Consider the following 27,272-nt stretch of genomic DNA (forward strand, 5'->3'; position numbering starts at 1 on the left):
CTTAGGAGGCTGAGATCTGAGGATCACAGTTCAAAGCTAGGAAAATCCATGAGACTCTTATCGCCAATTAAGACCAGAAAATCAGAAGTAGAACTGTGGCAGAAAGTGGAAGAGCACTAGCCCTGAGCAGAAAAAGCTCAGGGACAGTGCTCAGGGCCTGAGTTCAAGCCCCATGACTGACAAAAAAATATATATATATAAATAAATAAATATAAATATATATATATACACCCAGATCCACACTTGTATCCATCCTAAATTCTGAACTCTTCAGCTTTGGAACTATTGTCCAAAACTCTGAACATATTCTCAGCAGCCCTGGGAAGATTTGTTTTACTGTGACTTGTGAATGGAGGACCCTAGCCAATATGTTCTCTTGAATAAGTCCATTGCCCAGGCCCTATGAAAAGCTCTGAAAATGATACTCTAGATTATACTGTACCTGGCTTACCTTCTACCTTTCCTGCCCAGCCCAAATCCCTTTCTTTAACCTGAACCCTCTGAAGAAAGGGAGGGAAAACACATTTTCCCCTTCTTAACATTGATGCTCAACTAAAACTAGATTCAGAGGACACAGATTCTCCAGGAAAGTTAAACCAACTTCTCAAATTCCACACTGCTGTATAAAGCCTCTAGGAATTGGTGATCCGTTGTTAAGGTTTGGGCAGAAGCAGAATTCTGTGGCTGGTAACCACTATTTTGTTACACCTTCCAGTGCCTTTCTGAAAAGTGCCAGTTATTTTATGAGGAAATGTTAGGAGGGGAGGAAATTTTACCTCCTGATCTGTTATCCTTCAACCATTCCTAACACTTGATATAAAATGATGAAAATTGGTGTCATCTCTATTTTTCTGCCTGGAGCCAGGTGCAGGCAAGTTAAGAAGATATTTTAGAAGATCACACTCAGGCCAGTGGAGAATATGGTGGGGTTCTGGAAAAGATTTATAGCCAGCAGAACTTTCTCTTAAAGCCACAAATACCACAAATGGTTCCTGGTGTCATTTAGGTACAAACCCCACAAGTGGTTTGGCACAGAATCCTTGTATGAATCAAATGGCTATTTAATTAAGGTGAACATGACCAATTGTTACAAGCTATTCTCTTATACAGAATGTGTACATCTGTGTGGAGAGACTTCCACAGAAACTCATAAATTTTGAGGCTGGGCTTACTTCAACTGTGCAGCTCTCTTACATTGATCTCTCCTTGAACTCAACTATCTGTATCTTGAAAATGAAGACCCTTCAGTCTGCACTTACTGTAAAAACCCATTATTCTTTAGCTCTCATAAGAACATGAACAAAAAAAAAAAAACTTGAAAATCAGAAACAAAGAACAGAAGGCCAAGAGCCAGCTTATGTGCTCTCAAGTTTATTCAATATTGGACTAACCTGTTTTTGTTCACTGTGCAAAGACAAAATGTACTGCTCTGTATGTGTGTGTTTGTGTGTATGTATCCTCTTATGGACTGGTGATTTGTTCTCCATCTGGTTTCTTCTGTACATTGCTGCTTCCCCCCTGAAGGAATTCCTCTCTGAGTCCCTTGCTGTTGATTCTAAGCGCTAGATTCTCCTCCGATTTTTGGATAACAAGGGAGGGAGAACATTTTTAGTCTTAATCCTTTTTGAACCTCCTCTACAATCCCTGGCTCTATGCTGGGATTAAATCATACTTTCCTATTAATACAATCTGGGACCTTCTCCAATAAGCCCTTTGTCCCCCATGAACTACTTCCACCCCAAACACTAAATGACTCGAAACTACAGCCTATCTTCCTTGACTTGGAACCCTCTTTCAGGGCATAGGGTAAGCTTTAGAAGCAGTTGAGTCTGGAGAGAAATGGGCTCCTTGGCTATAGCAACCATCAATTTGGAATGTTAGGAGAGTAGTAGGCTCAGATATTAAGGGGGGAGATTTCAGAAGACAGGCAAATCAACTGCTAAGGAAGGATACCCAGGGTGTGAAGAAGGCCAAGAAGAAACCTTGTGAAATCAATGAAACCCTTGAGTCTTACCTGGGCTGGCAAACAACAGCCCAGGCTTGAGGAATTAGGAGTTGAATATATGAAAGGTTTATCTAAGGAGAAAAGAAACAGAGATAATATATATGGAAAGATATGTATATAGATAGATGTATATATGTCCAAATATACTGAATGTACAGAAGAGAAGTACAGGTATCTTGCCCTAGTTGTGGGGGAGGACATAAGATTTCTAGACTTTAAAACCAGAGTTCCTGGTTTCAACACAGAAGTGAGACTGCTGATGGATTTCAGGTTTGATGATGAGAATCAGAGGGATGGACATCCCTCTTCATAAATAAAGAGGTATCCTTGGAGGCTTGATAAACTTGTGGTATTAACAGGACCAGGAAGAGGGGAGCTAGGAGGAGATGGGGAAGGGAAATGCTTTAAATATGAAGATCTAGGAAAATCTACTACTTACACTGTATGCTCCCAGCCCTACCATCTTCCTGCCACTGTAGTAACTTTCAAATAAGTAAATAAACAAATAAAAGCTTTGTTTTCCTCTTTTGAAGTATTCTGTGTTTCCCCATTTTCCACCAGAGAGGAAGCAGCTCTAGCTCTGGCTTCCATAACCAAACCAAGAATCTCCAACACCTGACTGTTTGAGCTAATGGAAGCTTCAATGCTTGAACGAAAATAAAATGCCAGGACTTAAGAGCTGATGGGCTCAAGATATTCTTAAGACAGAGCCCTGGGCCTCCATATGCTATCTATGCCAAGTGTCTCTATCCTGACACTGTGTACGGGGAGCATGCTGTGGCTTTAATGTTCCTGTATAAGAGTGAGACATGGACCTGGGAATGGTGTCATTCCATGAGAAGTTTGAAATCCCTATAATGGGCTTCACTTCATCCCAGCTCCTACAATCCTATCAACTAACAAGATCCTGCAGGAATTCTGTGAGGTCAGCAGAGAAAGGAAATCAATCATACTACTGCTAGGAGACCGTGATGCTGCAACCTCCCAAAACTGCTGCCTTGGCTCTTTATCTCCACTAACTAATCTAGCTTATTTGTAAAATGACATATTACCTATGCTGTGAAGTTAGCTGGAACTCCAGGCTTAGTAATGGCCAACTATACCGAAACTGAAGTATCAAGGGATGGTATCCTTACTTATTGCTTATTAACAACTAAGCCAGGTCAAATTACATAGGAGAAAAAGTATGTGTGAGTTATTTTTTGGCTTACTTTCTTTTTGTTTATTCAGAACAAGCTACTAAATAAAATGGATGAATCTCTGGTCTTCACTCCATTTCTTCTAGAAATTGAATCCTATACTATTATCAAGATCTGAACTCAAGTTTACCTATAAATTAGGCTATGCTGGGAGAATGTTTTTTGTGTGGTACTGGGTTATGAAATCAGGACCTCATACTTGCTAGGCTGAAGCTCTACTGCTGAGCCATACCGCCAGCCCTGTTTCTTGCAGGTTATGTTTAATATAGGGTCTCAGTTCAAACAAGGGTTCATGCCTAAGCTGAAATGTGCTTACTTTATGCTTCCCATAGTTTCTGGGATAATGAGCCTACACCACCATGTCAGCTTCTCTTCTGTTTAAGTGGAGTCTCATTGACTTTCCTCCTGGGCCGGCCTGGAATCTTGACCATCCATTCTCAACAACCCAAGTTGTGCTAGAAGCACATGTTATGGACATCTGGCTGGAAGAAATTCTGATTGTGGAACCAGGCCTCTTCTGCTGAATTTTTCTCATGCTTTTCACTAATGGTATCACCAATTCCTTCCACTCCTTTCTTGCACATCAACTTCCTAACTTTTTAGGATACTTAGGAAATACTGTTCAAATTCAGTTCTTAAAGAATAAGATTTAACCCATGTTAAGCCTAGAAATCTAAATAACTAACTTGGCTTAATCCACAAACATCAAGTTGTTCTGGATCACAGACACTGTCCCTTTGGCCAGTGACCATGAGCCCATTTTTTTCCATCCATACTACCTGTAAGACTTGTTGACTTTTTCTTAATACTCTCAAGGCTAATCTAATTCCTTTAAATCATCAGGCACTTCTTCCCCCAAATTTAAACTAAATAGATTTATCTTCTATCCTTACTGTCTATCACTACCTGGGAAAGGCCTGGTTGTCAGTATTCAGCTCCAAATTCTCTGGCATGAAGCCAAATTATAGTAACTGATTCTTACTCCTCAATGATGGACAGAGGGAAGAAGAGGGAAAAATTAGGTAACATTATCATTAATAAATCAACAACAAACCATAAAACATAAATGTGTAAGTCATATGAAATATATAGTTCTTAAAAGTTTATATCCCCTAGCCAGGTACTGGTGGCTCACATCTGTAATCTTACCTACTCAGAAGTCTGGATCACCCAAGCAGGAAAGTCTGTGAGATACTAATCTCCAATAAATTATGGGGGGGGGGGGGGAAGAAAATAAAAGCTATTAGTAGATTTGTGGTTCAAGTGCTAGAATACTAGCCTTGAGCAAAAGAAGCTCAGACAGTGTCCCCAGTTCAAGCCTGAGGATGGACACAAACACCCCCCCCACACACACACTTGTAGCTCCTACAAACATGGGGAAAGGAAAAATAACAAGTAGCACATAACAAACATAACTAAAGCAACAAGTAGCATACGCTAATACCAGATGTCAAATTAGCATGTTCTAAAAAGCATGAGATCTTGCAAAAAAACATTTCACAGAGACAGACATTAAGCAAGGAGTGGTATCACTCTAAGTATTACTGTCTACATCACTCTCATCCGACTTCAGTGAATTTTCATTTTCTTTCTGATTGGGGATTTTATCAGCTCAGAGTTGGTGTCTCTGCCCTATCTACTCAGCCAATTACATAAGAACAGATTGAAGTTTTTTCATTCAATTACTGAAACAAATCCAGCCAGAAGATGTATTACTTAATACTCAAATGTATACTTCATATATTCTCTACTTTCTGACACTAAAGCTTACTTATCTATAATTCACAGAGAAAAATAACAAATCAGAAATAGTCATGGCAAGAGAGACTATCAGAAGGATTCAAATGAGAGCCAAAGGAGAGAAAAGAGAGGGAACTTTGAATTCATAATCAGCATTATATATGCAAAATAGTCATATCGTGATTAAGATACCTTGATCAGACAGACCTGGTTTGAGTTCCAGTTCTACCACCAGTTGTCTATTTGATATAAGAAAACTACTTATTCTCTGCAAGTTCTGATTTTCCTCATTAGTAAAGATAGGAATATTTGTCTTACAAAGAATTTAGCACAATGTCACCACATTGCATGTAAGTCCTTCATAAACCCAGGTGTTCTGAATCATCATCATAGCTATTTGAATGGTGCTGTGTTGCCACTGCATAGATAAATGGTAATGTACTGCAAAAAATGGCTATAAGTAATTAATGATCCTAGACACATATTAAAGAACACAAAGGCTGGGCACTGGGGGCTCATGCCTGTAATCCTAGCTACTTAGGAGGCTGAGATTCGCAGTTAGCCTAGGAAAGTCTATGAAACTCTTATCTCCAATAAACTCAGAAAACCAGAAGTGGCATTGTGGTTCAAGTGGTAGAGTGCTAGCCTTGGGCAAAAGAAGCTCAGGGAGAGTGCACAGACCCTGAGTTCAAGTCCTAGTACTTGGGGGGTGGGGGGAAGAACACAGAGATACAAAAATATGAATATGGAATTATAAGATTAACATGCTCTAATAAATGAGAGGATAAATGTGGACTGTAAGATGGATGAGTGAAGGGTAGTACTGACAACTGCATGTTCAGACTGGATGGACATACTTCCTCTCTTTATATTAGCCTGACTTTCCCTCAACTTATAAAATGAAGTTAGTCATAATTTATCACATATTTACTATGTGTCTGAAAGTGCAATAAACTGTGAAGAACTAAAAAGAAATTAAGGTTAAGACAAAGTTTCTACTCTCAAGAATCCTATAATCTACCAGGCACCAGTGGCTTATGCCAAACCTCCTTGCTACTTAGGAGGCTGAGATGGGTGGACTGTGGTTCAAAGCTAACCAAGGCAGAAAAGTCCATGAGACTCTTACCTCCAAATAACTAGGAAAAAAAAAAAAAAAAGCTGTGAGTGAAGGTGTGGCTCAAGGGGTAAAGAGCCAGCCTTGAGCACAAAAGCTAGGTAATAGTGAAAAGACTCTGCGTTCAAGCTCCAGTACTGAAACACACACAACTCTATCTCACTGAAAAGGTTAGGAATAAAATCTAAAAATAAAGTATCAAACTGTACAATGCAACAGTGATCACAGAAAAGAAAGAGTGAATAACTCTTGTTATTGAGTTCTTGGAGAGATACTCATGGGAGTGGGGTTAAGAATAGACTTTGACACAGATAAAGGATTTGTGAAAAAGCTAGAAGACTAGGGACTTGAGCACATATCAAGGTACCACTCAAAGTATTCTGGTAGAAGACCACTCAACTGGCTTCTTGAAGACTGGTACTGTGTGGATGCTGAAGTACAGAAAGGAACAAGATAGTCTCTCTTCTAAAGGAAACTTCAGTGCACTTATGGAAAAAAATAGAAGAAACAAAAAAGCCAGTTGTTACTAAGCAGTTAAGACAAATGCTATAATAAACCAGGGTGTTTTGGAGCTCTGGGATTACAGACAATGGCAGATTAGTACATAGCTCGGCAGTCTTTTATTTGATTCTTCGGAGGTGAGAGAGGCCATCTCTTTCCATCACCCTCAGATAGTAGAAGGCACTGGTATGAGAAAGGGGGTTGAGCGCTAGACTAAGTTTCTGGGAGCTCACACTTGGGCTGAGGCCTTCCGGGTTTTTAGGAGATGTTTATCAGGGTAATTGGGAGGGGAAAGCAACCTTGGTGGAGAAATGTTAAACACACAGGTACTGAATGTTAAACACACAGGTACTGCTTGCTGGATGAAATACAAGCTGCCCACTTAAATCCGATTTTCATATAAACAGCTATTCATTTTAAAACAGAAGAGTACCCTAAATACTGCAGGGACATCCACAGTCTGGGCCTCCTTGAACCCACCCTAACCCGCCCCAGGGACGCACAACCCCGCTGGGAATACCGGACGCCTACCGTAAAGCCTCAAACCCGACTTGGCTGTTTTTCTTTTTAACATATATTTTGTTCCAGCTCAGCCCTGAGGGTATAGCTAGCAGCTTACGGCTGACTGGTGTCAAGGGTCGATCTCGGCCGGCGGGCGCTTGTAGGGGGGCAAAGGACGAGGGGTCACTCACAGAAAACAAAACACCCCGCCCCAAATCCTCAGACGCGCGGGCTCTCACCGCAAGCCGTTGTGGCGCCAGGAGGCAGGAAGTCCCGCCTCTGCCAGGCGGCCAATCAAGAAGCAAGCAATTCTTCCACTGCAGCCACCGAGAAACCCAAGCGGTGACTGATAGCCGGAAGTAACCTGGGGGGGGGGGGGTCTTCATACCGGAAGTGACCGTCCCGCCGCTGTTTCTGTTGGCGTCTCAGGTGGGAAAGAGATGTCTCGTCCTCCGGAGGCTTGGGGAGCGAAGTGAGGGTGGGGGCAGGACTGTGATCCCGCAGGCATGGACTCCAGCAAGCACTGGGGAGAATGGTTCCTGAACCTGAGGGTGCCCCCCTCCGGGGTGTTCGGCGTGGCTTTCCTGGCCCGGGTCGCCCTGGTGTTCTACGGGCTCTTCCAGGACCGGGCCCTGCTGGTGAGGTACACGGACATCGACTACCACGTGTTTACGGACGCCGCGCGGTTCGTCACGGAGGGACGCTCCCCGTACCTGCGGGCCACCTACCGCTACACTCCGCTGCTGAGCTGGCTCCTCACCCCCAACGTCTACCTCAGCGAGCTCTTCGGGAAGTTCCTCTTCATCAGCTGCGACCTCCTCACCGCCTTCCTCCAGTACCGCCTGCTGCTTTTGAAGGGGCTGGGACGTCGCCAGGCCTGCGGCTACTGCGTCTTTTGGCTCCTTAACCCCCTCCCCATGGCGGTGTCCAGCCGAGGCAACGCGGACTCCATTGTCGCTTCCCTGGTGCTTTTGGCCCTGTACCTGATCGAGAAGGGATTCATCGCGTGGGCCGCGCTCTTCTATGGCTTCGCGGTGCACATGAAGATGTATCCCGTGACCTATGTTCTGCCCATCGCTCTCCACCTGCTTCCAGAACGCTACAGTGACCATCGATTCCGCTATTCTTTCCAGGCTCGGCTGTATGAATTCCTGAAGAGGCTGTGTAATCGCGCTCTGCTGATCTTCCTGACGGTTTCTTCCTTCACCTTTTTTGTCCTGACCTTTGGTTTTTACTATAAATATGGCTGGGAGTTTTTGGAGCATACTTACCTTTATCACCTGACCAGGCGGGATATCCGTCATAACTTTTCTCCATACTTCTATATGCTGTATTTGACTGCAGAGAGCAACTGGAGTTTTACTCTGGGAGTCGCTGCCTTCCTGCCCCAGTTCATCTTGCTTTCAGCGGTGTCTTTCGCCTATTACAGAGACCTTGTGTTTTGTTCTTTCCTTCATACATCTATTTTTGTGACTTTTAACAAAGTCTGCACCTCTCAGTACTTCCTTTGGTACCTCAGCCTTCTGCCACTAGTGATGCCATTAGTGAGAATGCCTTGGAAAAGAGCTGTAGTCCTCCTCCTGTTGTGGTTTATAGGACAAGCCCTATGGCTGACCCCTGCATATATTCTTGAGTTTCAAGGACAGAACACCTTTCTGTTTATTTGGTTAGCTGGTTTGTTCTTCCTTCTTATTAACTGTTCCATCCTGATTCAAATAATTGCTCATTATAAGGAGGGACCTCTAATAGAAAGAATCAAATATGATTAATGTCTGTTCTGGATCTTCTGCCACTTCTCTTACATTCTGTAAGAAGAGAAGTGTTCAGTATGGACCACAAAAGAACTTTGGGAATTTTTTTCCTAAACACTAAGCACTCTAGGGAAAGTTCCCTTGTTCCAACAGAAAATAAAACCAGTGTTTGCCTTATACATAAAGGGGACCCAATAATTTAGGTCCACCTTTTAGAATATCTTAGGAGTCATTTACTTGAAATATGATGGGAGGTAAAGGTTACTTGTTGGAAAATGGAAAGGCTGATGAAACAATAAGATGCTGAAAGACTCTTGTAGAACAGATGAATAAAAGTTAAGAGACACAAGTTCTAAGCCAGTATTTCTTCCAGGTATACTAGGCCAATGTTTTAAGCTATGCCTTCTCTTCAACCCCTCTCCCACCACTTTCTAACGTTTTCTTGGCAACTGTGAAAATTCACAAAGTTTTCCTAAAGTACAACTTTTTAAGACATAAGGTATTGAAGAATACCATCATACTTATTTGGGAAAATTTTGTATTAAATACCAAGGCTTAGAAGAGAAATAATCCAAAGAATTTAAGTTGTAATTATGGTTTGTGTATTGTTTTGTACTCTACTTTTTCAGCACTTAGTCCCAGTGTTGTTAGACTACCATTTGGTTTTATATTAAAAAGGATTAAATATAAGTTCATCTTTAGATTTGTCATTACACTTTAAAAACATTTTGTTCTTCATGTCTGAGAGTCATAAACTCTTACTACATTCATATCTCTTTAGTTTTAAGTTACCTGATTATTAGATCACTAGAATATTTTTCTTATACAGTTTGAGTTAATAAAATATTGTCTGCTTTGTAAAAATATTAGAATTCAGCCGGTTGGCAGTGGCTCATGCCTATAATCCTAACTACTCAGGAAGCTGAGATCTGAAATCACAGTTTCAAGCCAGGCAGGGTAGGAAAGCCTATGATATCTCCAATTAACGACCAAAAAACTGAAAGTGGAGCTGTAGTTCATGTGGTAGATTGCTAGCCTGAGCACAAAAGCTTAGGGACAATCGCCCAGCTCCCAACCCCCCCACCCCCACACATCAGAATTTAATTAATAATTACTAAATCATTCACAAGGCATCTTCCCATTCTATAAAATACTTCTGAAGATAATTTAACAGATTGTTTCTTTTTTAGTCAAAACAAAAAAAAAATCCTCTAAAAACCAAACACTACAGTAGTGTCCCTTCCTTCCTTTCTTCTTTCCTCCCTTTCTTCTTTCTTTCTTTCTTTTTTCTTTTTCCTTTCTTTTTTTCTTGCTTTTTTTGTCAATTCAGGCCTAAAAAACCTTTAAGAGCAAAATGCCATTAGGTTAATCATAATTAAGAATTCTATAACTGACAGCATTTCTTGTTGTTTTGAGAACTGAAATTAGGAAGAAAACAATAAGTGGCTTTTTATGTGTTTGGACAAAAGTAGCAGCCAGTTGTTGGGGATATAACATCTAGTCCCTTATTAGATCTTATCTTGACAGCTCTTTATATATGATTGTTCAACTAGTGCTCTTTTTACTATGGCATGTTTTAAAAGATAGATAGATAGACAGACAGACAGACAGACAGACTGAGCCTCATGGACTTTCCTTCTTGAGCTGGTTTTAAACTGGGCTGGCTTTGAACCGTGATCCTTGGATCTCAGCATCCTGACTAGTTAGGATTACAGGTATGAGCCACCAGTGCCTGGCATAAAAAGTCTTATAAACCCACAATACTTTTAAAACAATATTAACATGCTATTCAGTTTTAAGTATACCAGATGTTTTTTGTATTTAATATTGGAGCTGGGAGCATGACTTGGTAGAGTGCTCTCCTAGCATGCACAAACCCCTGAGATCAATTCCTCAGTCCACATACACAGAAAAGGCCAGAAGTAGAGCTGTGGCTAAAGTGGTAGCCTTAAGTAAAAGAAGCTCAGGAACAGTGCCTGGCCCTGAGTTCAAGCCCCAAGACTGGCCAAAGAGAAAGAAAAGAAAAAGAACAGATAATCTTGGGTTAAAATGTTTCTTTGAAAGAAAGAGCATAATAGGTAATCCATAATCAAGTTTAGATTTTAGCCAGGCAATATGGTCAACATTTTGTAGTCTTAGCACTTAGAAAGTTAAGGCTTCAGTTTAGACCAGCATAGGGTTCATGGAGAATTGCAGATCAGCTTTGGCTATATAGCAAACCCTCATCTCAAAGACAAAATCTTTTTTTTTTTTTTTTGGGGGTCCGGTCGTGGGGCCTGAACTCTGGGCCTGGGCGCTATCCCTCAGCTCTTCAGCTCAAGGCTAGCGCTTTACCACTTGAGCCATAGCGCCACTTCCGGCTTTTTTCTTTTTGCTTATGTGGTGCTGAGGAATCGAACCCAGGGCCTCAGGCATGCAAGGCAAGCGCTCTACCACTGAGCCACCTTCCCAGCCCTCAAAGACAAAAACTTTCTTTTTCCCCCACTTTTTTTTTTCTTTTTCTAATCTTTAAAACACAGTTGAGGACCAGGCATGGTGGTATACACTTGTAATTTCAGCTATTTGAGAGGTGGAGATTGGTACGATCATGATTCAAATCTAGCCTCTACAAAAGGACTTAGTGAGACTTCCCAGTAAGCTAAGCATGATGAGACATGTCTATAATCCCAGCTATTCAGACATAGGTAGGAGAAAGCAAAAGGGCTGGAATGTACAGAGGGGCATGTATGGCTCAAGTATTAGAGTGTTTGCCTACCAAACTTGAGACTGAGTTCAAACTCAAGTACCAAAAAAAAAAAAAGTTCAAGGAGCTAGGGTACCATTTTCATCTTCATCTTCCATCGAAATTAAACATAGCCAGGTGTTGGTGGCTCATGCCTGTAATCTTAGCTACTCAGGAGGCTGAGATCTGAGGATCAAGGTTTGAAGCCAGCCTGGACAGGAAAGTGCCTGAGACTTATCTCCAACTAACCACCAAAACACCAGAAGTAGAGCTGTAGTACTAACGTTGTGGGAAAAAAAAATCTCAGGGACTGCCCAGGCCAAGTTCAAACCCCAAGATGGGCACAAGTTAAACACTTAATTTGTGTGTCCCCTTTCTGTCTTCATAAGAAAATATAGGGTGGTGATCCTTATTTTTTTATCTAGTAAGTTTTGCAGATAAATGTTTAAAAATATTTAGGATCTTAATATCCATGTCCCCATGACAATCATTGACACTGTCATAATGATGGTTATGATGAATGGTTTTGGGGTTATTCTGCCACATAAGTTTTAATTTTCATATTTCCAAGTTAGTGTTCTATATGTTGATTATATAGCCGAACAAAGACACTTAAAGATTATTTGACTTGGGGCTGGGAAGGTGGCTCAGTGGTAGAGCGCTTGCCTTGCATGCCTGAGGCCCTGGGTTCGATTCCTCAGCACCACATAAGCAAAAAGAAAAAAGCCGGAAGTGGCGCTGTGGCTCAAGTGGTAGAGCGCTAACCTTGAGCTGAAGAGCTGAGGGACAGCACCCAGGCCCAGAGTTCAGGCCCCATGACTGGACCAAAAAGAAAAAAAGATTATTTGACTTGCAGATAAGTGACAGATGTAGAATTTGTAGTGAAACCTGACTAAAATACGTTTGGCTGGGAATGTGGCTTAGTGGTAAGAGTGCTTGCCTAGCATGCAGGAAGCCCTGGGTTTGATTCCTCAGTACCACATCAACAGAAAAAGCCAGAAGTGGTACTGTGGCTCAAGTGGTAGAGTGCTAACTTTGAGCAAAAGCAGTTCAGGGACAGTGCCCAGGCCATGAGTTCAAGCCCCAGGACTGACAAAAAGAAGAAAAAGTTAAATCCTACTGTGTGACTTAGCCTAGATCTTCATATCTAGATACATTAGCTCACCATCTGTGAAATGGGTATAATAATACAATCACAGTATTGTTTTGTGCCCAAAATACTTATGCTGGTGCAGAACAGACCAATTATGTTCACACACCTTTAAAGCAGAAACTCCTTTGGGACTTGACAGTTAAACCTATCCATCTCAGTCTAGTGTATATATGCATAGAAATTGTATTCATTAAAGATAATTATTTCCCTGTTTCTATAAACTTAGTTCATATTCATGGTATTTTTTTGTTGTTGTTGTTGTTGGTCGTGGGGCTTGAACTCTGGGCCTGAGCGCTGTCCCTCAGCTCTTCAGCTCAAAGCAAGCGCTCTACCACCTGAGCTATAGCGCCACTTCCGGTTTTTTTTGTGGTTTATTGGAGATAGGAGTCTCACAGTCTTTCCTGCCCGGGCTGGCTTTGAACCGCGATCCTCAGATCTCAGCCTCCTGAGTAGCTAGGATTACAGGAGTGAGCCACGAATGCCCGGCCCATGGTATTTTTTGTGTGCCAGTACTGAGGCTTGAACTCAGGGCTTGGGCTCTGTCCCTTAGCTTTTTCATTCAAGGCAGGCACTCTGCTTCCTTGAGCCCCAGCTCCCATTGTGGCTCTTTAGTGATTTTAGTGACTTTTCTGTCTGGTCTGGCTTTGAACTGTGATGGTAAGATCTCAGCCTCCTGGCTAGTGAGGATTATAGGCATGAGCTGCTGGAGCATGGCCTTCCTATTAGTCTTGGTCTGGTTCTTGGAAAGATTGGAAGTCCTGAATGTAAACATTCAGAGACAGATTAAAAAAAAAAAAATTTCTGCTGGTATGGGAGCTTGAACTCAGGGCCTCTCACCCTCTCTTAGCTTTTGCATTAAAGGCTGGCATTCTGCCACTTGAGCCATACTTCTACTTCCAGCTTTTTGCTGGTTAATTGGAGATAAGAGTCTTAGGGACTTTCCTGCTCTGGCTGGCTTCAAACTGAGACCCTCAGATCTCAGCCTCCTGAATGGCTAGGATTATAGACATGAGCCACCAACGTCTGGCTTCCAATTCTCTCTCTCTCTCTTTTAATGTCTAGTTCAGGCTTCATAGATTGTGTTTGTGTATTCCTGTCATACATTAGCTGATGAGGATGTAATTTTGTGGCTTATGGCCTTAAATTACATAGCATTTCCTTTCTCTGTTGTGTTGAGGGGTCATTCAGAGGTTGGTGCTCTGTGGATAGAAGCACATGTCTTCTTGCCTGGGTCAGAAGTATCACACTAGTGCAAGCATTTATTCAGCACTGCTCTGGGAGAACCATTCATTGAGTCAAAAGAGGCATTCATAGTCATTATCCTGAACAAAAACCAGACTAAATGGGAACATTTCTAGCTGCTCAGACACTCTGCTAATTGCTATGTCTGCTTCATAAAATGAAATGACACTTATAGTGACTATTTAAAAATAATTTGGAGCACAACTATTTGAAGCACAGTTTATTTCACAAAGGAAATTTTAAACCTTCGCTCTCTATTCTTTGGCAATTATTTATAGATCCCTGCCATGTGTCAAGTCTGATAATAGACAAGTTAGACAAAGCCTATGCTGTTGAGTTATCAGTACAATCAGAAACATATGCCATTAATAAAGTGTTATACAACCCCATTAAGTTTCACAAAAATACTGTGATTTATAAAATAGGGGTTTAGAGAATGTTATTATTCTTATTTTACAGATAAGAAGCCAGTGACTTTATAAGGCCAAAGTTTTGGTTAATAGCAAGACTAAAATAGAACCCAGGGCTTTTGACTTCTACTTTATTTTGCAAGTGCTCTATGCTGTATGACGAAGGCTAATTACACCAGAAGTATTTACTTATTTAGCAAATGTCATTTATTTATCAAGCAAATGCCATTCATTTACTTTGTGCACGCCCCTGAATATCTCCTATGGGCCATGCATTGCTCTATATTGTTCATGCAGCTATGAGTGAGGCAAAGTATAAATACAAGATTCTATGAACGAAGACTTGTAATCTTATCTACTCAGGAATCTGAGGATCTCAGTTGGAAGCCAGCTGGGCAGAAAACTGTGAGACTCTTGCCTCCAATTAATCAGCAAAAACCTGGAGGTGGAGGTGTGACTCAAGTGGTAGAGTACTAGCCTTGAGTAAAAAAGCTAAGAGACAGGCAGCACCCACGCCTTGATTTCAAGCCCCTGTACTGGTCCACATACAAAAAAGATACAGGATTCTGAAGATTGTCATAAAGATAGACAAGTTATGGAAGTAGAGAGTAGAAAGTGATGGCAGGGAGGAGGGGGACTGAGTGCCATTTCCAATAAAGTCATCTGAGAAAGTATATTAGCTTCCTAACATAACAAATGCCGGAGAAGAGAAATAATACTTGTTCAGTTTTGGAGGTGAACTCCTGCTATTCTTGATGAAGTAGCACATCATGGCAGGAACATGTGGCAGAGCAAAAGCCACAAAGGTCCCACAATCCACTTTAACCCTCAGGGTCCTGAAGACCTCCCACATTTTAAAGTTTCCACTGCCTTCCACTTGTGCCAAGCTGGGGAACCCCAAGCCTAAACCTCCCTTTGGAGAACATTTAAGATCACCCCCTACTCCTGAGTTCTGAGCATATGTTAAATTTGTGTGTGTGGGGGGCACACACATGCATATGTGTGTGTGTGTACCAGAACTGGAGCTTGAACTCACAGCCTAGACACTGTCTCTGAGCTTTTGTGTTCAAGGATAGTGCTGTACCATTTGGGGCCTGTAAGGTCTACTGGATGGCGAGCAGACCCCACCCAGTACCTGTGTTACCTAGGCAACTGGGACACCTGGAAGAGGTCACATCCATATCCACTGAGGTCACATCTGGATCTGATGTGGCCACATCTTTTTCCCACCTGGTCTCACCTCCCTTTACCTGGGCACACCTTTCCCCATCCCTACCCTAGATAAGACCTAGCCCAGGGCCAGACGCCCTCTTTGCCAGCCATGTGGAATGTCAACCTGGCCTGCTCCCAGCAGGTCTACTGAATAAACCTATCCCTTACCTGAATACCACGTGCATGTTGTGGTTCTTACTTGGCCACCTCTTTTTAAAAACCTAACATAAATGGCAAATATAAATGGCATTTAAGGTTTTCAATAATTGAGAAGAGCAGGAGATTGCCAATAAGATTGCCCGTAAGAGGGAGAACTATCAAATCCTGGCTGCTGCCATCCGGCCTCCTCTGAGAAGAGGTACCCAACATGCACCACCTGGAGCATGCTTCAAATGTGGGCAAGAGGGCCACTGGGCAAAATTCTGCCCCTCGCCACAACCTCCACCTGGGCCCTGCCCAAGGTGTGGGCAACAAGGACACTGGGAAGTCGACTACCCCTCCTCACCTCCACTAGGTAGGCCAGCCCCTCCCCCGCCCTGCCCACCCAGGCAGGTGGAGCCAGACACATCAGAGATTTTCTGCTTGGCTACAGAATGCGAGTGCCCCTCTCAATCCAGCCACCTTGCTTCCATCCACTTCTAACCCTCTTTCCCATTCCTGTACAAAGACCTTGGAGGAATTCACACCCCATTTTACAAGTATCTCGGAAATTCCTCTTCCTGACCCAGAAGACACCTGGTACATGGATGGCGGTTCCACATCTACCTCTTCAGGAAGCCGAGTTGCAGGCTATGCCATCGTTAATAACTCTACCATTCTTGAAAGTAGCCCTCTGCCCCCCAGCACTACCTCACAAAAGGCAGAACTTATAGCTTTAACTAGGGCCTTAATTTTAGCCAAGGGTAGGAAGATTAATATTTATACAGACTCAAAATATGCCTATCATATTCTCCATTCGCATGCAGCAATCTGGAAGGAGCGTGGCTTCCTGATCACCAAAGGGACTCCCATTACTAATGCCTCACTTATTCTTAAGCTTTTAGAAGCTGCTTCCCTTCCCCAACAGGTATCGGTCATTCACTACAAGGGACACCAGATGGGACTAAATGCCATTACAGTTGGCAATTCAAAAGCAGACCAGGACAAAGCTAGCAGCCCAGAGACAACTCCAGAGACAACTTCCAGCTCCCTTGCTTCTGGTATTGCCTTCAATACAACCCTCTTATACCCCACAGGAGCTCAGGGAACTTACCCACCAGGGAGCCTCCCAGGAAGCACAGGGATGGAGGTCTCTGGAAGGACAAGTTGTTCTTCCTGAGACACAAGCAGACAGCTTTCTTTCCCAGGTTCACCAGGCGCTGCACATTGGATATAAGCCTCTCTCCCACCTTCTGAAACCTGTAATCCATTGCCCTAGCCTAACTACCCGACTAAAGGCTATTACCCAAGCTTGTCCCACATGTCCTCTTACCACCCTCAAAGAGTGATCTCCGACCAGCTGCATTCCCACACACCAAGCACAGGACATACCCTAGGGAAAGACTGGCAGATAGACTTCACTCACACACCCAGATGTAAGCAGCTGAAATACCTTCTAACGATGGTTGATACCTTTTCAGGATGGATTGAAGCCTATCCCACAATGTCAGAGACTGCTGACACTGTTGCGTCTGTCCTTATTAAAGAAATTATTCCTAGGTTTGGCTTACCCAGGTCACTTCAATCCAACAACGATGGACTTGCTTTCATCTCCAAAGTCACCCAACAGGTGGCATCCTCTCTAAACATCCAGTGGAATCTTCACATTCCTTATAAGCCTCAGTCTTCTGGAAAGGTTGAAAGAGCTAATGCGCTCCTCAAAACATAACTTACTAAACTTTCTCTAGAGCTCCAGCAATCCTGGCCAGAGCTGTTACCCCTGACACTCACCTGCTTACGTGTCTCTCCCCGCAGCCCTACTTTCCTCAGCCCCTTTGAATTAATGTATGGAAGGCCTTTTCTCCTATGTAATTTCCCTACTGACAATACCAAGACTCCACTAATAGACTACCTTCCCATCCTAACCTTTCCTAGGCACATGTTACACTAACATGCTAACCAGTGTCTCCCTCAGCCTCATCAAGGCCCCCTTCCCACTCCCCCAATTTTACCTGGGGATCAAGTGTTTCTCAAGACCCTTAATCCATCTGGTTTACACCCTGAGTGGACAGGCCCTCACCAGGTTCTGCTGACCACCCCCACAGCAGTTAGGCTCAAGGGACAGCCACAGTGGATTCACCTGTCAAGAATAAAAAGGGCTCCTGCCCCTTCTATACCAACACTGACTTTGAGGTACACCTGTTCCCCCCTTGGGCCTACCAAGGTAAGGCTATCTTGCATCCCTGAAGATCCGGGTGAGTACCACTGAGCTAACTGCTCTCCTTTCCACGTACCTCACTACCTCATCCCTTAGACCACCTCCAAGCCATGGACATCCAATCTTTTCAGTAATATTTTTCCTTTTCATCTTGGTCTAGCCCCCTGCCTGATAAGACTTCCTCCAGACTTCCTCCAAGAGACTCGCTTCTGGCAGACATCACCTAAGGATTCACGCCTACCAAGAGACAACTACTGCCTTCTCTGGGAGGGGACCATATTCTGGCCTTTTACCCCTAATGTTGATGCCCCTTGTCAGCAGGAAGTAGCCAGAGAGAATCTGTGCCCCATTTCATGATTATTAAAAGGCTGGAATGTAAGGTCTACTCCTAGATGGTGAGCAGACTTCACCCAGTTACCTAGGCAACTGGCACACCTGGAAGAGTCATATCCGCATCCTCTGAGGTCACATCTGGATCTGATGTGGCCACACCTTTCTCCCACCTAGTCCCACCTCCTTTTACCTGGCCACACCTTTCCCTGCCTCTACCCTAGATAAGACCTAGCCCAGGGCCAGACACGCTCTTTGCCAGCGCGTAGAGTGCCAACCTGGCCTAGTCCCAGCAGGTCTACTAAATAAACCTACCCCTTACCTGAATACCACATGCATGGTGTGGTTCTTACTCGGCTACCTCTTTTTAAAAACCTAACAGGGCCACAGCACCATTTCTTTAGTAGTTAGTTGGAGATAAGAGTCTGATGGACTTTTCTACCTGGGCTGGTTTTGAACTTTGATCCTCAGATCTCAACCTCCTAAGAAGCTAGGATTACAGGTATTAGCCACTGACACCTGGCTTACATGCTAATTTTTTAAAAAAAATTTATTGTGATTAAGTGATTACATAAATTTCACAAATTTTATAGTATTGTGAGATAGTGATACTTAAAGTCACAAATACATTCTAACCTTCCTGAGGAAAATTGTCATTATCGTGGTCTATAAAGTTTGTGAATTCTATGAGCTTTGACAATACAGCTATTTCTTCCACATCAGATGATATGTACATTTCTTTCCTTTTGCTTGGTGTCAGCTGTTCCCTCTTTCCCTCTCATCCCTCCCTCCCATTGCTGCCCTTCAGTTGCTTAGTTTGTTTTCATCAATGTCCAGTGCGGCTGATGGGTCACACTGTTGTATGTTTCCCCCTGTTTCCCTCTTTCTGTGTCCTCCTCCTAGTTTCCCTCAGATGTGAGTATATATACCATATATGTGGTCAGCTGCATGGGGTCATTTAGTAATTACATGTTAATTTTTAAGGAAGATGAAATTTATATATACTCATTTAATGCTATTCTTTTATACTTCTACATATTGTTTTGTGATGTGAGAGTTAAACAAAAGCTTCACAGATAAAAATGTTAAATTCAGGGCTGGGAAGGTGGCTCAGTGGTAGAGCGCTTGCCTTGCATGCATGAGGCCCTGGGTTCGATTCCCCAGCACCACATAAGCAAAAAGAAAAAAGCCGGAAGTGGTGCTATGGCTCAAGTGGTAGAGCGCTAGCCTTGAGCTGAAGAGCTGAGGGACAGCGCCCAGGCCCAGAGTTCAGGCCCCACGACTGGACCCCCCCTAAAAAAATGTTAAATTCAAAATATATGCACTTTACTCAAAGTCCAAATTAGTATATTAGGTGGGACTAGAACCCAAGACTTCTGAAGCCAAATTTACCACTCCTTTCTCTGATCCTGTGGCGTGTAGAAGGCAGGGAATGCAGGAAAGTTAAATAGCAGATCTCTCATTTATCCAGTAAATTCTAGGAACCTCCTTTAGGTCAGGTGCACAGCTAAAATTGGTTTATAATGATGTTAAGAGAATAGTTCTGCCCTCAAGGAACTCATATACTAACACAGGAGACTGATGGAAAGGTGATCATGACTCAGTTATTCAGTGGCTAGAGTAAATGCACGTAAAATAGTCCAGGAATCCATCAACTGGCACAGAACCTGGCCCACAGTAGGTACTGAGATTTTAAAAAAATCTTTATCTGTTTTCCTTTAACATTGACTAGACCAGTAATGGGTATGATTTGTTTCTGAAATAGTCCTTGATTAATACCACTCAGTGATGAGCCATACCTTTGGCAATCCTTAGTTTAGTTCACAACCTAAGTTAATGATCCAGCTTTTGCCTATGTCTCCTGCTTCATCATCCACGTCTTCCCTCCCCTCCAGTCATTCCTTACATTACCACCTCTTCAGGCTTTTAGAAGCCCTGCTGCTCCTTTGGTTAACATGTCCTTCACTTAACGTGCCTCCCTCACCAGTTCCAGTTCAGTACAAGTGACCGTTTGTGAAACAGCCTCAGAGATAGCCCACAGTTTACAAAGCACTGACCAGGCTGGCTCCAAAGTTTGATCCTCCATATCTCAGGTGTAGCTTGGCATCAGTGGCTCATGCCTGTAACCCTATCTACTCAGGAGGCTGAGATCTGAGGATTGCGGTTCAAAGCCAGCCCAGACAGGAAAATTTGTGAGACTCTTATCTCCAATTAATTACCAGAAAACTGGAAGTGGCTCTGTGACTCAGGTGGTAGAGTGCTCACCTTGAGCTGAAGAGTTCAGGGACAGCATCCAGGCCGAGAGTTCAAGCCCCATGAGACAAAAAAAAAATAATTACAGGTATAAGCCATCAACATCCAGCTAAGGTGAACTATTAAGGAGGGAAAAGTAAAAAGAAATAGTGCTGGGGTTGTAAAACTTAGTAAATAATCTTTTAATGTATGTACACTATGAAATTCAGTTGAACATTTGTTTCTTTCAGAGTTGCTTAGCTCTTGGAGAACAAGAAATGCTGTTATGTTTATGGCCCTACTATATAGCATAGTGCTTGTCAAGTAAATGCAGGGGGAAATGGGGAAAAAACAAATTAATATTTTCTGAGCAACTGCTGTTAGCCTATCTGCTTTTTAAAAAAAATTGTGAAAATACCATACAGAGGGGTTACAACTACATGGGCAAGATAATGAGTATATTTCTTTTCTTTTCTTCTTCTTTTTTTTTTTTTTGGCCAGTTGTGGGGCCTGAACTCTGGGCCTGGGCACTGTCCCTCAGCTTTTCAGCTCAAGGCTAGTGCTCTACCATTGAGCCACATTGCCACTTCCAGCTTTTTCTGCTATGTGGTGCTGAGGAATCGAACCCAGGGCCTCATGCATGCAAGGCAAGCACTTTACCACTGAGCCACCTTCCCAGCCCCATGAGTACATTTCTTATCAAGCACAATTGCCTCCTTCTTTCTTTCCCCTTCCCATCCCTTCCCAGCCCCCCTCCCCCGTCCTCCTCTCCCCCGCCACGCATCCTCCCCACCAAAGTAGTAAAGTTCGTTTTTCAACATAACAACTTGTACATCTCATTGTTGCAATGGGTCCACCTGTATCCCTATTTAAACGATTTGTTTTTTCCCTTCCCCTCCACAAATTATACCAGCATCAAATACAGTGAAAGCAGGGGTTATACCGTGGGGTAGCCTATTTGCTTTCTACACACTGATCTCACTTATTTCTCAAAACAAATTCTTTTAGATAAGTACTATTTGCTGACAAGAAAATATCCTTAAAGCCGGGTGCTGGTGGCTCATGCCTGTAATCCTAGATATTCAAGAGGTTGAGATCTGAGGGTCCCCATTTGAAGCCAGCCTGGCCAGGAAAGTCCATGAAATTCTTAGCTCTAATTAACCAGCAAAAAGCTGTAAGTGGAGTTGTGGCTTAAGTGGTAGAGTACCAGCCTTGAGTGAAAACACTAAGGGGCAGTGCCCAGGCCCTGAATTCAAGTCCTAATAATTGTATGCACGTGTACCCTCGCCACCCCTCACCATCTCACTAAATAGCAAATGTATGAATAGTGATGAATTAGGTGCTCAGAAAATAGCCTCAGAGGTTAACTGCTGCCCATATGCCCAGGTCGTAGACTCGTCAGGGATAAAGCTAGAGTTAGAACCAGGTCTATCTGACCCCAAACCTTTCCTCTCTTGTATAATTCTCTAAATTTTCCCTCCACTCCCAACCCACCCTAGGCACATATGGAAATGTCTGGGAATGTTTCCTTGCACAGCTGGGGTGTGTTGCTGGCATCTAGTGGTTATAGATCAGATTATGCTGCTAAACATCCAGTGCAAAGAGAAGTCCCACAGCAAAGAATTTCCTTGCCTGAAATACCAATAGTGCTAAATTTGAGTGTTTTAAACTGTTGGGGTTACTATAACAACAAAACCACAGGCTGAGTGGCTTATAGCCAACAGAAATTTATTTCTCAGCATTCTGTGGCTGGAAAGTCCAAGATGAGGGTGTCTGGTAAGGGCCAGTTTTTTTTGGTTCACGGTGCTGTCATGTGACAGTAGAAGCAGGCTAGCTCTAGCTCTTTGGAGCTTCTTTTACAAGTTCTTTTACAAGAACACCAATCCTCTTCTTGAGGGCCCCACTCACAATATCTAATCACTTTCCAAAGGCCCCACCTCCTAATGCCTTAGGTTTCAACATAAGAACTCTGGGCATGGGGCTGGGAAGGTGGCTCAGTGGTAGAGCGCTTGCCTTGCATGCCTGAGGCCCTGGGTTCAATTCCTCAGCACCACATAAGCAAAAAGAAAAAAAGCCGGAAGTGGCGCTGTGGCTCAGGTGGAACAGCACCTTGAGCTGAAGAGCTGAGGGATAGTGCCCAGGCCCAGAGTTCAGGCCCCACGACTGGACCCCCCCCCCCAAAAAAAAAAGAACTCTGGGCAAGGCACAAACATCTGGCCCACTACATTAAAAAAAAAAAAAACCTACTCCATACCATGTGATCAGACAAAATAAATGCATTTTTGGTCCCATGAGGAATCAGGATGGGATGAATAGAAGTATTAAGTCCAGAAGCCAGTCATGAGCCACAAGCATGGGTAAGGAAAAATAAAGACCATTCTGTTCAATTTCTGACTTGCTTCCAATATTATGATCCTTCCTCTACTTCATTTACCCACTGTTCTCCTCATCTTCTTTCTTCTCTTTGCTTTGTATTTTTTTTCTGTAGGCTAATTTAGCTTGGAGACGACAATCCTAAACACTCCAGGATGTCTGAACCTTTTTCCCTAATTAGAAGGTAGCGATAGCATGTAAGAAGCTGCAGGTTTCAAATTGACAATATCACTAGAACTGGGAATAAGGCCAACAATGTCACCCTCTGAATTGACAACAAAAAGTAGATGAGATTAATCATTGTGATAATCTTCCCAGGAAATAACCTGCCTAAGAAATTCTGGGTGAGTGTGTCACTGGTAAGAATGAAGCTTCCACTGGGTTTTTGCTCAGTGGTAAAGCACTTTCTTGGCATGTGCTGGGCTCTGGTTCAGTCCTCAGCGAGGTTATCAAAACAAACAAAACAAAGCAGACTTGATTGTTTCCTAATCTTAGCCGGGGTGCAAGAATGCCTCCCCTGAAATAAACCATTTAAAATGTGACCTGTATTGTAAACTGTAATCTAGGGAATCACAAGGATTGTCCTGGGGAGATGTTCTAATGGGAGAAGCTGGTTAATGACTGCTGTAATTGTTTTTCTTTCTCTCAGCAAAATAAACCCGAGGAGGGAGGAATTAGACACATTTTATTAGTGTCTCTGGTGGTAGAGGCAGGAGTGAGTGAGTCATTGCAGTGGCCAAAGGAGTATTCCGCCTGGTGCTATGGTTTGGATGTGTTGGGTAGGAAAGCCTCATCTTTGTCTCCATCCCACCTTGCCTTGCGTTTCTGTGGGAGGCTGTTGTTAGGATTGTGTCTTGCCCTGCCCCCGTCCCACTGAGATATCCTCTCTTGTCCCATTGGCTATTTCCATACAGTGCCTTGCCCGCCCTCCTGCCTGGCTTCATCCCTCACTCACCATCTTCTGTGGAAGTGAGCTGGAAGCAATATGAGAATTAACCAGTAGATGGCAGGGTACACCATATTAACATTACTTCCCTGGTAAATTTTATTGAAAAAAAATTCATGTGTGGGGCTTGCATAATCCAAGAACAATGACAATTTTTTTTATTGTGAAAATACTGTACAGAGGGGTTACAATTACATGGGCAAGATAATGAGTACATTTCTTATCAAGCATTGTAGCCTCCTCCTTTGTTTCCCCTTCCCATCCTCCTCCCACCCCCTCAACAATGACAATCTTTAAAAGCTTATTATAATCATGATGAAAATAATTGGCTGGCACTCTACCAGCTTGAGCCACTCCTCCAATCCCAGTTGAAATTTATTAAAAGTGCTTGATTCTTACCTTTCTTTCAGCGCTTACCTTTAGCTGTGATGACAGTGGGCTGGTCACTCCTCTTGGAACCTTCTTACTCACACAATAAGGATACTGATTAGAGTACTTTCAGACCTTTCCCTTAACCTTCTCCCCAACAGACAATTGGGAGAATGCCCAAGGAAGCCTTCTTAGCTCTGCCTTTCTTCATTTCCCTAGGCCTCAAATTCCTCTTTTCCATTTTCAGTTTGCCTGTGCACACACCCTCCTCATTGGAGGTTTCTTGTGCACTCTTTTTGTACATAACACCCCCCTCTTGGAGGTTTCTCACATAACCAAAGATTGCTTCCTATATCTGCAACATTTTGTCCTTTTGTAGTGGGAGAAGGAAACCGTGAATCAAAACTCTAGTGCTCAGGTCTTGGACATGTCTCAGCCACACACATTGCACTCTCCTCAAATAACCAACTACCAAGGCAATATTATAGCCAGATTTTTCCTACCTTAGCCCATACATGAGGCTACCTGGTTATCAGGGTGCCTGCTTGGGCCCCTTCCCTGTATTGTCAATTAACTTTAGATTTTGGGTCTGTTGTCAGCCATAAAGGTGCCCAGCCACCCAGGTTTTAGTTATAACACATTACTGCCCCTTGTTTGAATTGGTCAGAATTTTGGTTCACAATGTTGCATGACTGGCTCGTTTGAAAGGAGTTAGAAGTTTTCTTGAAGCTGGGTACTGGTGGCTCACACCAGTAATCCTAGCTACTCAAGAAGCTGAGATCTGAGGATCTCAAAGGAGATCCTAAGTCTCTAAGGAGACTCTTGTCTCCAATAAACTACCAAAAAGCCAGAAGTGGAGCGCGCGCGCGCGCACACACACACACACACACACACACACACACACACAAAGTTTACCCAATCTACCAAAACCAAGATATCTGGCCAAAGCAGGAACTGTCAAGAAAAACATCTCTTAGTCTGCTGGTGTTCTACCACTTAGTCACACCTCCACCCACTAGAAAATAATACTTGGAGCATAGCAGGATATGCTGTAACTAGGAAGAATTTTTTGTGAAATGGTGGCTACTCTTAAAATAGGTGTGCTAATGTCAAGCAATCATTTTGACAGAAAAGACTAATTTCTATAGATTGAAGCACATGAGATTTGAAATCTAGTAGAAGTAGGTTTGACTTCATCTCATTCTTTAGCTGTGTGACCTTGGGGATGCTATTTAGCCTCTCCTTGCCTGCTCATAGCTGTAACATAATGACTGTGATCAAATTAACAGCGTGAAGATGAAATGAGACAATTGAACATATAGTCTGTTGTTTTAAACTGCTTGTTTCATTTGATAAAAATGTTTTTAGTGAGGTGCTGGTGGCTTACACCTGTAACCCTAGCTACTCAGGAGGCTGAGATCTGAGGATTGAGGTTCCAGCCTGGGCTGAAAGTCACTATGAGACTGTTATCTCCAATTAACCACCAAAAATCCAGAAGTGGTGCTGTGGCTCAAAGTAGTAAAGTGCTCATGTTTAGTGCTCATGTTTGCTTAGCGACAGCACCCAGGCCCTGAGTTCAAGCCCATGACCAAAAAAAAAAAAAAAAAAAAGAAGTATTTTTATAGCTAAAAATGTTAGAGAACTACAGACTAATCTAAGCTTTTCTTAAAAAAAAAAAAGAACAACATCCCTGCAAAGTGGGGATTTAAGAGACCAACTGGTTTGGTGCCCTGATTAAGTTTTACAGTGTTATAATACAACACATTTATTTATGTGAAATAAGGCATACCTGCTCTGTTCTAATCTTTTCCAGGTGTACCCCTCCCCACTAGGGGAAACTTGATATGCCTCTCTTGGAGTTAATAGAACTGGCAAAATACTTAACATGCAAGATAACTCAGCTTAGTTTTAAGTGTAAGTTTAATCTTTACTTGTTCTACTTATAAAAATAATCCAGAACAAATTGGTAAAATTTCACCAAGCAATATGCTTAAGTAATGATTCTGTCCACGCAGTTGAAATGTAGTTTATTAAGTAAATACAGTTTATTAAGTAAATTCTCTAGCTTTTCAGCCAGAGTCAATGCTTCTCTTTACCAGATTTGTTAATGACGCAAATAGTTGGTTTGGAAGGTTCACATTCACTGGACAGCTGTATAGACTGTCAAGTGAAGGCTTTCATATAATGGGAATCTAGACATTTGACCTCCTTATGATATTAATTGCTTTTGATCAAAGAAAAATTCCAAGTGTTTTAGGTTTTGGTTTTCCCTTTCTTCTGAAATCCTACCTGTACCCCAGAATATAACTTCTGTTTCTCTGAATTCCCAAGACTTCCAAATAGTTGTTAAAGACATGGTCTTGCTATGTAGCACAGCTGTCTTAAGATTTGCTATCCTCTTAGCTTAGCCTCCCAAGTGCTAGCAATACAGGCTTACTCTACCACATCTGGCTAGGAAATTAAATTTTATGTAAATAGGATCCCATTGTAATACTGTGTGCTCTCATATCCAGGGTTGGAGAAAACACTGTATCCTGAAACCAACAATTCAAAGAATAGTTGACTAAAATGGAATGTTCTGGCTATTTTGAGAGTTTCCATGGCATAGAGGTCATTAGTCTTAGGCCATTGGTCTTCTTTTTGCTGTTTTTGGTGGTCATGGGGCTTGAACCCAGGGCCTGGGTGATGTCTTTGAGCTCTTTTGCTCAAGGTTAGGAATCTACTGCTTTGAGCCATAGCTTCACTTTGGTTTTTTGAGTGGTTACTTGGAGATAAGAGTCTCATAGGGACTTTTCTGCCCAGGCTGGCTTTGAACTACAATCCTCAGATCTCAGCCTCTGAGTAGCTAGTTATAGGCTTGAGCCACCAGTGCCCAGCCATCTTTTTTTTTTTTTTTTTAACTCATGACTTTGTGCTCACTATGTAGATGCTCTACTACTTGAGACCCAGCCCGAGCCAACCACAAGACACTAATCCTTTTTTTAATTTGAAAGTGATCTTGAGCTTCCCCGGTGGTGCCTGGGGTCTTTGTGGATGCTGCTTCATTAGGCTTTGGCTCTGACAGGAAAAGATAGGTTTTCATACATTCTGTATGAAGCTGCTTAGCTCCTTGTCTC

The 27,272-nt window shown here is 42.7% G+C and overlaps 1 protein-coding gene across 1 annotated transcript; it reads left to right on the forward strand.

Annotated features, from left to right (window-relative positions):
* The first annotated feature begins 7,453 nt into the window (after positions 1-7,453).
* On the forward strand, positions 7,454-9,512 carry Pigm (phosphatidylinositol glycan anchor biosynthesis class M). Its single transcript, XM_042681701.1, has one exon. It carries the CDS (start codon positions 7,567-7,569, stop codon positions 8,827-8,829), a length of 1,263 nt encoding a protein of 420 aa, XP_042537635.1. The 5' UTR covers positions 7,454-7,566; the 3' UTR covers positions 8,830-9,512.
* Positions 9,513-27,272: the final 17,760 nt, after the last annotated feature.

Source organism: Dipodomys spectabilis, unplaced genomic scaffold (genome assembly GCF_019054845.1).
Source record: "Dipodomys spectabilis isolate Male_0828 unplaced genomic scaffold, ASM1905484v1 ptg000069l, whole genome shotgun sequence".
In the NCBI taxonomy this organism is placed as follows: Eukaryota; Metazoa; Chordata; class Mammalia; order Rodentia; family Heteromyidae; genus Dipodomys; species Dipodomys spectabilis.

Coding starts and splice junctions, on each gene's coding strand:
- Pigm (XM_042681701.1), top strand. CDS start 7,567: ATGGACTCCAGCAAGCACTGGGGAGAATGGTTCCTGAACCTGAGGGTG.